This window comes from Daldinia childiae, assembly GCF_008694065.1.
Source record: "Daldinia childiae strain JS-1345 chromosome Unknown Scaffold2, whole genome shotgun sequence".
NCBI lineage: Eukaryota > Fungi > Ascomycota > Sordariomycetes > Xylariales > Hypoxylaceae > Daldinia > Daldinia childiae.
In genome coordinates, this window is record NW_022984643.1 from 3,737,407 (window position 1) to 3,750,385 (window position 12,979).

General features: G+C 45.5%; 2 protein-coding genes across 2 annotated transcripts; both read left to right on the forward strand.

The window, feature by feature from the left end:
- Window positions 1-5,754: 5,754 nt before the first annotated feature.
- Window positions 5,755-7,324, forward strand: GL218_01916 (uncharacterized protein; the record flags this gene model as incomplete). The annotated part of the gene is made up of 6 exons (XM_033578402.1): window positions 5,755-5,769; window positions 5,848-6,714; window positions 6,776-6,818; window positions 6,910-6,951; window positions 7,009-7,122; window positions 7,221-7,324. 6 exons carry the CDS (start codon window positions 5,755-5,757, stop codon window positions 7,322-7,324), a joined length of 1,185 nt encoding a protein of 394 aa, XP_033438014.1.
- A 2,094-nt stretch (window positions 7,325-9,418) lies between these two features.
- Window positions 9,419-10,799, forward strand: GL218_01917 (uncharacterized protein; the record flags this gene model as incomplete). The annotated part of the gene is made up of 5 exons (XM_033578403.1): window positions 9,419-9,662; window positions 9,721-9,951; window positions 10,006-10,073; window positions 10,127-10,296; window positions 10,355-10,799. The coding sequence occupies 5 exons, from the start codon at window positions 9,419-9,421 to the stop codon at window positions 10,797-10,799; spliced, it is 1,158 nt and encodes a 385-aa protein (XP_033438013.1).
- Between the last annotated feature and the right edge of the window lie 2,180 nt (window positions 10,800-12,979).

Below are 12,979 nucleotides of genomic sequence, written 5' to 3' on the forward strand. Positions count from 1 at the left end.
GCTTAACCTTGGTAAAATCGGCGTGATATGGAACAAAAGGCGTATCTATTGTTAACTAACATAAACCTTCTTTAGGGAATGACTATGGTGTCACGCAGAAGATTGTACTCAAACTGTCGAAAGTCAAGTATGGAAAGAGTTCAGGTTATAATGTAGTGGTAAGACGAAAGCTGCGCGTTATGGTGGTTCATGTAAACACACAACTTCATTTGAAGTAAAACATAAGAATATGAGCTTCAACTAAGCAGCTACGTTTGAGTTAAGGGAACCGTTGGTAATATACATATTGGTCTATCTATTATACGTAGCTGACAAAGTTACCTAATACTGAACACCATCATGACTTTTGATGGGTTTCAATCACTTATCATCTGCATATTTTTTGATCTTTTGAAGCTCGATTGGAGCTGACGGGCAGGTTAGGTAAATATACAGAAAGCCCGGGCCGATGATCAGATAGATAATATTTAAAGTGAGCCGTGAAATTCCACGTGGCGAGCTAAATTTTTGGGTTTTTAAAAATAACACGAAAACCTGAAGGTGGGAGACTTTCAAGGGTGGTGGGAACTCCAAATTCGGCTGATCGTCCCTAGCCGATGATGTCACTCGGATAAATTGGAAAAAGGGGTTAGTTTAGGTAGGTAGGTATAAAAGTTAGGTTTCGTGTAACAAAATGACGATAATATGAAGAATACTAGAGCTTCAAATATTAATGGATGGAGAATAGTTGGGGTATTCGGCTGATGCTAATACTGATGTTTGAGAAAATTGATGTGGCACCGCTAAATGACCTTAGATAGCGCCGAGCTCATCATCTCCGGTAGAACTGGCAAAGCCGACTATTGTGGTCATTTCTTCCGCTTCGGTAAGCTTCCATTTAATTTTTCCCTTTTTACCAAGACGGACGCATAAATCCCGCGACGAGGAAGTGCATCCATAGACTACTAACAAGGCTATCCAAAACATGTGTGAATGATCTCGAGGTGGTAATAGAATCGCACATTGCTCAACTTCGAGTTGCAATGCGTTCTTGAAATCGTACATGGAGAAAAAAACAACTGCAACTAGGTAATCACTTGTTAGATCACTTGTTGATTGATACGTCGATCTTACAAGATGCATTTATGCTTTTCCCTCTATGGTTCGTATAAGCGGGACCATAGAAACGTGAAGTCGGTAATCGCATGACCCTCTTCGCGTCGGGCGCATGAGGCCTTGTGACTATGACTGTACTTCCGGTCCGAGAATATACTGCCGTGCTATATCTTGGCTAGACTCGGCGGGATTTTCGTAAGTGTCATATTTTCTAACTCATCGGGCGTCTCGGTCAGGTCGTTTTCGATACCGCGTCGCTTGGGCATCAGTAATTAACTCTCACCGGTCAATGAGTCCTTGCCACTTCATGAAGAATGAAACCTAAAAGAGGTGCATACTTGGGTCTAAAAAGAGTTGGAGGGTGATGAGGTAAACATGGAGAGGTATGAATGGACGAAGTTCGCTGCGATGATCACGGTAGCATAAGCAGCATAATCAGCACTTAAGACTAGGCACTGTATCCAACATACTGTAATAATTTCATATACAAGTAAGCTGTATGTGCCTTATCTTTAGTAGTAGTGAAGTTGGGCATATGTTTAATTCGTAATTGCCGAATGGAATGTGATATAACAGCACGTCAAGAATCATGAAAAGGCATAAACATAAACATAAATATAAACATGATATGATATGATATAATATATGAAGCGGGAAAGTTAAGAAATGCTAGTGATTAGATTCGTGTATTTATAAGAGCCAACATATATATATATGAAGCACTATAACTTACATAGGTATATATATACATTTATATACGTAGCTGTGAGGCGTAAATGTTGGTTAGCTGTCAAGGTTGACACATGCCAGACATGCGTAGGTAGGTAGCCTTATCGACTGTTAATCACCCCAGCCCAGTCTCGAACTGTGTAGTGTATAATCGGGCCAGTAGCCGAATTAGCGAAGTGCTCACCGCTTAAAAAAGTTGGTTGGAAGGATTGACTGCTACCCTCTGCTCTCTATAGCATGTAGGTAGGGTAAAGTAGGTTACAGGACGCTATTGAAAAATAAACCCGTATGCCTAATCTGGCAGGTATCACATCAAGCACACGTGGGCTGATAGGCTTGATGCGTGGGGACGAGCTTGTACTGTGGTAAGAATCTCCCGTCACCACCCCTATTCTCTCGTAGCGTTTCACGTGAGCTTATGACAGACCCGTAGATCCCTGCTCCCACGGGACACTACGGTAGGTGGGTGTTGAGGCTGTAAGTGGATGTACGCGATTACCTGCCGATTATTAAGATCCGCCGTAGCGGGTCCAACGGGATGAAGAGAACTGTGTCTGCTGTGTGCTGTTGGTTAGCCAAGTCTGTGTATCCCACGAAATGCGATCTGATGTGGATGAATTTGCTGTCAATAAGGGTCAGTTGACACGGACGGTATAGAGGTCCCCGTTCCTGATTTGCCTGCCCTTGAGCAACAAACTCCACAACCCCCCCTTAGCATTGGTTTTTGGGTCGCCTTAATTTACATATTAGAAACTTTCTCCATATGGGGGACATATGGGGTATGTACTTACGCACATACGCATCCAAACGACGCTGCCTTTACTTACTTATTCTCAGCCTTCTTGGGCTTCGATTGGGTTAGAGTTGAACACGCGGATGATTTTATAATTATGATGAATTAATCACGATCAACTTGCGCGAGGGAATTTCCCAATTTGAATGATTTTGGAGGAAGTAAGTAAATAAGTAAAGAGGGGGGGTGATAGGTTAGAGAAGATAAGAGGAAAAGAAAATGAAGGGAAAAAATGATTAGGAAGTACTGTGTAGATAGTGTACCTTTTGCGGCTTTGTTTTGGCTGGTTGGCATGACATGATGACATCTATGTCGAAAAGCTAACATCGATTTCCATTGAACATTGATTTAACGTAGCACGTTAGAGTAACACCAGATCCCACAGTCATCCGAAATTTCCTTATCGATACAACTTTCTACTATGGTACCCCCAAATCACCCCCAAATCCCCGGCCAAATTAGCTCCAATCGGCCCCAACTCTATTGCCCCAGTTGACCTGTTTATGGAGTTCACAGGGCTGTCCTTTAAAGCTGATATTCCTTACAAGCTTACGTATATTATGTATATGCATTAAGTACCTAGACCTATCTAATCTACTTAATCTACCTATACCTAAACCATCCATGTACCTACTGTACGTGAAGTTTTAATAGATACTAACCTCATATGTACCTATATTATAGTACTTATTATAATAGTACTAGGTAAAAATGAGAAATGAGGTAAATAAGCAGGATAAGGTAAAATAACACTAAAAAGACAAATGAGGCAGAATCTCGGAGGCGGCTTGCTTTAAGCGCGGGCTAGGTATGGCTTAAGTGCTACATTAACTGCTACATTACCAATTTACCAATTATAATACTCTCCAATACTGCATCATGCTAATAACTGAACCAGACATAATTGCGGTCCTATCCGTGTTATCCCTGCTTATCCCTACATAACATCCCGAGGTCCCCCTTTCGTCCTATCAGAACCCTATCAAACCAGGTCAAAACCAATACCTCCCAGTCCCTCCCCCCTTGATCAGCACGGATCCGGATTGCCTCATTTGCATCCACTCGCAAATTCGAACGGTCACACAAGGCCTAAGTCTGATTAATTTCCCCCCTCTTTAAACCGGTGAAGCCGCCGGTTCAACGGCCGCCCTGGCATCTTTCTTCACCGAGTTGTTTTCATGACCAGTGCCGTCTCCTCATTCTTCCAATCATCATCTCTCCCGTCCGGCTCAAATCAAGTCGGGGCGGCAGCATACTGCCGTTCTTCTGCTCTCAATCTTCCCGTCGGACTTCCTCCATTCTTTCCTAGCTCATGCTCTCCACTTGCTGACTGCTCATTCACTAATTCAGCCCCCTTTCCCTATCTCAAATTACCTTGATAGGTCTCTAAGGTGTCTCAACGCAGGGCGGCGGCTCGTCCTCGTATACTGGCATACTAGCATACCAGCATACAAGCATACCAGCATATCAGCATACTAGCAAGCATACTAGCATTACCCAGCCAGCATTGTACAGCACCAAGGCACCAAGGCACTCAAAGCACTAAAGCACTAAAATCACCAAAAGCACCAAAGCACCAAGCACAACACGACACAACACAACACAGCACAGCATAAACATAACATAATACAACGCGGCAACGAAACACGGTCGCATTAGCTCTCTGATGATCCTGGCAGTCTTATTAGCGGCAATGACGTCCGTGAGACCTTGACGTACGCCGTCTCAACAAACCCCACTGCCCGTCTGACGCCCCGGTGAGGCGCAAAAAAAAAAAAAAAAAAAAAAGGATACGCGCAGCTCTTGACTGCTCTCGTATGTGCGCACAGCAAAAAGACTGACGCCCTAGCACACACGGCACACACCCTGTTTTGTGGTGCTAGCTAGACTCTTGTCTAACACACCTCCGTCTCCATACGCCATACGCTCGCGCTCATCGAACGTACAATGGTAAGATTTTCTTACTATACCCCTTTACCCTAGTTCACCTCTAGATAGCCAAGTAGTCTATACCTTGTCTGTGTCTGTATTCCCAGCGTGCAGTCTGTTGATTTGCATATAGAATAATCCTAATATCAGAAAGCGCCGGCCTTATGGCCATGGGGATTCCCCGGTGGTGCCTATACCCCAGGATTCCTCTTACCGGTACTCGCTTTCTGCCTCTACCCTTTCATCACACCCGGAGCAATTCTCCGCTCACGATCTACAAATACTCCAGCAGGCGGCATCCATCTTAAATCGCTCCGTCCCTGACTTGCTGGGCCTTGATAATAGAGCTCCTCATTCTCAGCAGTATCCGCTCCCTTCTGCCCCATATTCCGTTTCAAACAAGAGGCCACGTCTTAGCGCAGATATGACATTGGCATCCCCTCAGGAGAAGTCTTCGCCGCCTACGCCATCCGCCCAAGACGGCTCTGAGCGGCAGCATGCTCCTGAATTATCCAACAGTGGATTCTCCATAGGCATAGACCGTTCTCGTCTCACGCAGTACTTCACTAACTTCTCTCTCTGCTCACCGTGCACAACTTGCGAACCCCAAGGTTTGCTTCCTGTTCTAGTTCTTTTTATGTAAGCATACTAAATGTGACTTAGTCTACGGTTCAATTCCAGCCAGTTCCCCCTACACTTACGCTTCGGGGCGTCAGTATTTTGATGAAAGGCCGGCATCTCCCGGCTCGGTGCCTGGGACTATGTCGCCAGAACAGCCAAACGTCTTTGTTTCTAATACCCCCTCCACAGCCCCACCGATGATGCCTAATTACCCTATTCTACAGCCAAATCGGCCTATGACTATACAGCCTTCTACTAGCGGTGAGGGTATGGTGTATCCCGAGGCTGTGTCTGGCCAGCAGTATTTTAATCAATCAGATTTCCACCATGACGTATCAAGCTCAATGGCAAACAACACAATGGAAGCTCAATCATATAGTCCGCCATTGTTGGGGCATAATAGTACTACTGAGAATGTCTCACCTCAAGAAGTAGATAGAATTAGGATTGGTAACAAATCCGGTGAATTGGACATTGTACAACCAAATCAACGACCTTCTGCTGCAAGGAGGGGCCCATTCAAAACGAACGACGAACGAGAGAAGACGGCCGAGACGAGGCGAATTGGTTCTTGCATTAGGTGCCGGATGCAGCGGATTCGCGTAAGAAACCTCACTGCTGTTTTACTGTTTAATTCTTAGGTAGCGCCCTGCGATTCGTCAGCTAATTCACGGCTCTAGTGTGAGATTAACCCTACAGATAAACTCGGCACGTGCTTGACATGTCTTAGAATAAACAATACGAAGATTTGGCGGATGCCTTGTCTTCGCTATAAGATCACCGACGTGAAGCTATTCAAGCCTGGGAACGTGAAGGGGTACGAATGGACTCGGAGGTGGGTAGAGGGGATCCCTGACGATATATCACAGTGGGCATCGTCAGAAACGAAAATAGTCAAAGTTACCGAAGGGTACACCGAACAGGCGGTCGAGCTCCGAGTGCGCCAATTTGTTCCGCAGGATGGAGACAAACTCGAGCGTAGTTGGGTTCACGAGGGAAATAGGAGAAAAGTCAAAATCCCCCCGTATGCTATCGTGAATCTCGAGGAAGCGAAAAGTACCTATACCAATTATATCAGGCAATGGTTGCCTGAATGTTGCAAAAAGGTTGTCGGCAAGGAGAAGTTTTTACTCGCAACGTACGGCGCTGCGATCAGAGCTTCTCGGGACCAGACTATTGACCCCAAGGAGAGTGCGCTTCTGAGGAAGGCGTTACAGTTGTGGATGGCTGTTCGCTTGACCACCAAATCAACCATTATTGTTGGTGACGAAACGCTAGGGATGTCTAAAGATATCATGGATGAGACGAGCCCACTTCGAGGATGTGTTCCTCTCCCACCCGTGATGGGCGCACAAATTGAGCTTGTCCTTATCCATCAAATACAATCCAGTCTTCGGCGGGAAATGTTGGAAAACTTACAAGCTATGACACAGGCCAACAAGCAGAAGACCTGGTTCACGACATACCTAATCACATTCATCCTACTCCACAATGTAGCTCTCCTCTGCCAACACGACGCCGGATATGCTCGAAAGCATGGTATCAAGGTGTGTATCAAATGACTGCCGGACGACCACGATGACATTGCGCTCACTTTTTAAGTTGCAGAGCCGGTTTGCGAGAGAAGAGATGGTGAGAGAGTATCAAACGGGTAAGCCCTAGCATCCTCTTGAACGAGACTGGTTCTTCAACATTAGTTCTCTTGAAGCTGGGACATCCTAACATACAGCCTTTTCAAACAGGAGCGAACATTCTGTTGGCATATTTTCATTACTGCAATAGAGGTGAGAAATTCCGAGTTTCACATGTATCATAGAACCAAATATGCTAACGGTAGACAGGCGTATATCCGTTCTCTTTGGAGTGCAAGGAGCAAGACATGTCGACATTGGTCGACAAAGATGAGACCAAGATAAAGCTCATCCAGTACACAAGAGCGCAAGCCGAAAAATACAGTAAGCCACACGTCTCTCAATCTTGTGTTGGGATTCTCTATACATACCTACATAACAGTGCCCAAAACGGGTAGATCGCTAACCAGTCGATCTCGCAGAAAAACACTGGGCGAAGTTGCGGCAGAGTGGCGATTACGAGAATGATTTTTATTATATAAGTCAATTGTACGAGGAAAACTGGATGCCACAGTCCACAATTTGAGAGACAATATGAGCTGATCTGCGTGGCGGGAGCTCGGCGCGAAAGGGGGAAAAACCCCCCCCCTTTGGGCAAGATCCAGTTGCAACATCTAAACCAAGAATCAAGCATTGGCGACGATTAATGTTGTATTTACGCGTAGAACTTGCAGGTCCGGTACAGGTACCTACCTACCTGACCTACTCTGCGTCATGCATGAGGTACGACACCGGATGCAGTAAATAGGTACCATCCTAGGCAGTTATATGCAGGCTCCCCCTACCTACCTAGCCTACAATAACGGAGAAACGAAGACAGAGTAAGTGTTGCCCAGACTAACATTGAAACATTGAAGCTACCAACAGCAATTTATAAACGCTGGACTTGCCTATAAAGACTCCTGCCATTCCTGTCATTCCTGCCATAAGAACATAGTTTTGAGAGTTCTAAAAGCATATCGCTAGTGTGTTTAGGATATAGTTCTCAACTGACATCAGAGTAGACATACGTATGACCATTCTGCAAAACGATCCTGCCGTACTATCCTTCAGCGCTATACTGCAACGGCCCGGGTCCTTCTTGCTCGAGAAAAACAACATGCACTTGTCTCAAGATACCTTATGTTATGTACCTTATGTAGGTTACCTATGATGTAGGTACGACAGTTATTAGTCGGTGCATACCTAGGAATACATGTATAGAAAGACATCGAAAAGCATTATCGGAACATGCCGCCTACATATGTACTCTTCGACCACTCGGGTTGTTCGAGGACGCATACGAATAGCTGAGTGTTGTAATGCTACTTCAGGTTGCTTTTCTGAAACGCCAATGACCAAATTGTGATGGCGTATAAGATTTAGGTACATTAGGTACTGTGGTCATTCCTGCCCATAGGTGTCCTTCTTGGACAATACATGTACGTATTCATTACATCAATACAATTTCCTCGTGGACCTTAGCCGTACAAAGCAACATTACATAAGGAAATAGCAATAGAACAGCTTACATGTAGGTACCCTATCACAACATTAAACCTTGGCAGCGGTGAAGCATTGAAGCGGATCCCAGCCTTTCCGAAAATTACCCCTGGTCCTTCCTCCCCTTGTACAGCTAGCGGATATATATATTAATACCATGCGGCTCCTTCTACCCCCCTGGCCATGGTACCCTGCATCGCTACCTACCTAGGTTATTCAGACATGCATTTCCCACCTACCCGGTTAACAGGTCGAGATCCGTGTTTCCTGCAGCGACCCATACATGTACCTGGTGGCTTGCATTGCAGCTGCATGATTCAAAAAGAAAAACGAAAAGCATGAAGAGGTAGCTTCGATGCTATGCTACATAGTACATACTTATGCGGCGGCAGGAGTAGATGTTTTGCATATGTACCTACGTGCTCTGAGGCTTGCCCTACCTTACATGTATGTGCCTGAGTATGCAGGCCCTGGCGAATATACGGTCTGGTAGCCTATAGGCGTGGACTTCATTCGTTTACGCCACGTCGTTACGGGTGTTGTACCTATCCTAGGGTTTCTCTATACACACCCTAACTTCTAGCTTGGAGATTTCTATACTAGTATTTTTTCATCTCACATCTCGATCAGCTTCAAGATACTCGTATATGCTTCTTATACAGCATACCTAATGTAATTTAATTTCAGATCGGATAATGACGTCCACCTGCTGTACAAGGAGCACTTCCCGTGTTTTGTAAGTACCTCCTTCTGCAGAGGTGTGCTTTCCAGTTAGCAGCAAAAATACGTGGAAGTCGGTAAGGACATAGAGTTTTGATGGTAGTTATAAGGTTTAGGTATGTTCCCATTGTATGAAAGTGCATTCTCCTTTCCTTCCCTACATGGTGTTCTTAGATGCTTAATATCTAGCCTGGTTGTCAGATCAGAAATTTTCAACTTTTCTTCAACCATTCTCGTTTTTCATTCTTCACAGCACATCACATCTCATCTCATCTCAGCAACTGTAGATCTATCAACCCAGCCACTAGACTCTTTTATTCGTTTCATTGTACTGAAACACCTTTCAGGAACTCAACCACTATAGGTTCGTTGATGGTATGACCTGCTATTGGATGCAACTAACACGTTACAAGACGATATGGAGTCCAACAACGGTCCAGTCCTGTTTTCCTCAGGAAACGCATTGCTCCATGCGGAGCATCTCTCACATGCTAACCCTGCCTCGGAGGGATTGTCTGGTCTCCCCATGGGCTTTCCCGCTCACTTGGGTCAGGCGTTTTCCTGGACAGGAAACCAAGTCAATGATCATGAGCCCCGCTTCGTCTATCATTTGACTGAGGAGAACCTGGTAGAGGTCCGTTCCGCAAAGGACCACTTCAAATGTATGTCTTCCCCAAAGCTTCCTTTGGATCTTCTCCTTGACTAACCTTTGATGTCCAGCGTTGGAACTGGATGGTGATCTAGTCAACCGGGACAATTTTCCCCTTCCCACACTTGGTCCCAAACTAGATGAGCTTAGTCATGATATTCACAATGGCAGCGGCCTCTGCGTTATTCGTGGAGTCAACCCGGAGGAATACTCCGTTGAAGACTTGACCATCGTATGGCTTGGTATTCAAGCATACATCGCTGACCAGCGAGGATGCCAAGACCATCGAGGCAACATGCTTGGTTAGTATACGGGCACATGACCTGGATATCATATCTAACTGACATATTTTTTAGTCCACATCGTGGCAGACAGCTCCTCTCAGCTGAAGTTAGGCCACCACCGTCATTCTACCTCTGCTATTGTAAGTTGGATTGGACAATTGCATCTTTCTTCACATGCTTACAATATATACAGTCGTTCCACAACGAGGAGGCTGGCGACGTGGTTGCTTGGTTGACTCGTAGCACAGCAGCAGCCGGAGGCAAGTGCATCGTTGCGTCGGCTTATACCATCTACAACATCCTGGCGGCCCATCGTCCCGACATTATTCGCACCCTTGCGAAGTCGGACTGGCCATTTGCTTTGTAAGCTCATTCTATATTCAACATTATTTGTAGACGACACTGACATTTCCGATTCAAGTCCGCGCTTCCAATGCCGACCCATTTTATTCCACCACAACTCGAGACTGGTGATGAACTTTGGTCGTACGCCCCTATTGGGAAATGCCATCCACCCACGCCCAGAGAACCTCCCAAAGCTCAACGATCGCCAGCGCGAGGCTCTTGACGTGGTGGAAGCGATTGCCCAAGCGGTCCAGCTCGAGATCAAGACCCAAGCTGGCGATATGCATTTCATCAACAACCTTGCTGTTCTCCACAGACGCGAGGGATTCGTCGATGGCGACTCTCCTCAGCGCAAGCGACACTTAGTTCGCATGAGACTACGCAGCTCACAGCAAGGGTGGGACATACCGGACGAACTGAAGCGGGAATGGCATGATGCATTCGACGCGGACACCTACCAGACGTGGCACCTGGAACCGATGCCTGGCGACGTGTTCCCTCTTCGTAAGTACACTAACTAAATCATATGGCCCACGATACCTACCTAGGAGGGCGGGTACTCATGCACTGCATCTCACGGGGAACGGTTGGGATTGGGAAAATTACCAATGGGGTTCCGGCTCACGGAGGTTAATACGGGGATTAAAAGGGGTTTCATCAATGGTTTCTTCTCGGAATGTGTTAACTTGTGGCTTTCTTTGCTCTAGCTCTGGTTGAGCTACCTAATAATTCGTCGACGATGCTGGGGATTGGGAGGAGTGTGTCCGATCCCTATAACGAAGCACGATCCTTTGGAACAGAACTGTCTACTAGGAGTATACGATATGTCCGCCAGTTTTGAAACTGACCTAACTTAAAATCATCACTATCCCTAGGTACCTAAGTACAATAGATACAGAATTACTTAACCTTTGCAGAAGGGAGAAAAACTTTTTTTTCCCGATGTTGTTGTAGTCTAGGCCGCTTTCCTCCCCGATCTCCACAGTGACCAAACGATTGGCCATTTTGGAATGTTTGACTTGGCAGCTTGAATTTTTTTTCTTTAATTCTCTTTCAATACTACGACGTGCCGTCCCAAATCAAAGTCGCACTATGGATGCAGCACCAACCGGGGATTAAAACAGAATTGCGCGGGCAATACTAATGGCTGCAGTGGTAGCGCGTCTAGTTCTCTCGGGAACTAGGAACGACAACGAACAGCATTGGTCCAGAATGATAAAAATAACTGGGATAATATTTGAATTCCTAAAATTCTGTGGTAACAACGATACAGTAGCAGTTGTCAAGCTGGGTCTCGACTCTTCTTTTTCCTTTCCCCCTTTTCCCCATTTTCTTTTGGAATATTCCTAAGCCATTATTAGAGGTATAATGGTAAACCAACAAGCATATCAAGACGAGATGGTTGTCTACATGCCCCATTCCCCATGCGGAGCTATATACTAGTAATCTATAAAAAGCCGTGTTAAGATTTCTTGGATTGAAACCTTTTAGTAGTAACCAAAGTAGGCCTAGACACGGCTCTTAACCCCATGCACCCATTCCCATTGATACCCTCCCAACTCCTTGGTTTCGTTCGGACGACCGTCGAGATCGGAGATCAGAGGCGGAACTCACATGTGTGTATATATTATGTATGTAACCTATGTGCCACGTACGGCTAAGGGTGTTGGCGTATGTATGCCTCTTGTCTCGCACTCGCCCCTGAATAGCGGATATACATACCTATGTAGGTATGTATGCAGAGTAGTTCGGGTGAAACGGTCTCAGTTCTAAAACTTAGGTCTTCTCGAGATGCAGCTTGTCAAGACCATTTTGATCGAAGTGCATGCAGCCGGTGACCGCCGGTAATGATTATACTCGTATATTTCTAAGGTGATTGTGGAGGAGAGTGTATGGACTTGTAATGCATTTGCAACCCATTGAACTCGTTATAGTGGAGTAAGAGATATGCTATGAAGAGTCTTCTGCTAGCGTTGCTACAGTAGTTTTTGCCGTAGACTACTCTCGTACATGCGTACATAGGTAGAGGATAGAGAAGCGTACTATGTAATAAGCGCATAAGTGGCTTTTCTTCGTTGCGCTTGACCCCTTGTAGTCCTTCATGCTCGCTTACTCCACTGCAGGATGGTATTTCTATTACATAGTGCATTTTAGCTTGTCCGGATGCTATTATTCGTATTAGACTTGCAGCATGCGTTGTAATGTGTCGTGATGTGGTTCCAGGGAGTAAAGCAGGTACATGATATGTAATGTCCGTATGTACGGAATTCGACATCGCCGTAGCGGCGGTGGGCTTGATAGCCGGTTCAACTTTGCCACTCCGGCTCCCACCCGGCTCAGCAGGAAAAAAAAAAAAAAAAAAAAAGTCCATGGCGCATGGGCGCATTACACTAGGTTAGACATTATCCACATTATCCACAATAGAGCAGGATGCAGACGCGTAGGATGTATAGGATGTATAGGATGTAGGGATAGGATGCAGAAGAGTGTAACTTATAAGAATCCGGCTGAGGGCTTAGATCTGCGGAAAAGTAGCATCTACAAAGTAGCAGCCGTTGTAGTACAAAGCAGTTACATCAAATATGCAGCGTTCCGCCGCATATGCAAATAAGAGGCGGCTACTTATTGTTTAAAAGGTAGGTAGAGATTTGAATAGAGATGGTCATATTCGACTTTCTACTCGTCACATACCGTTATACGT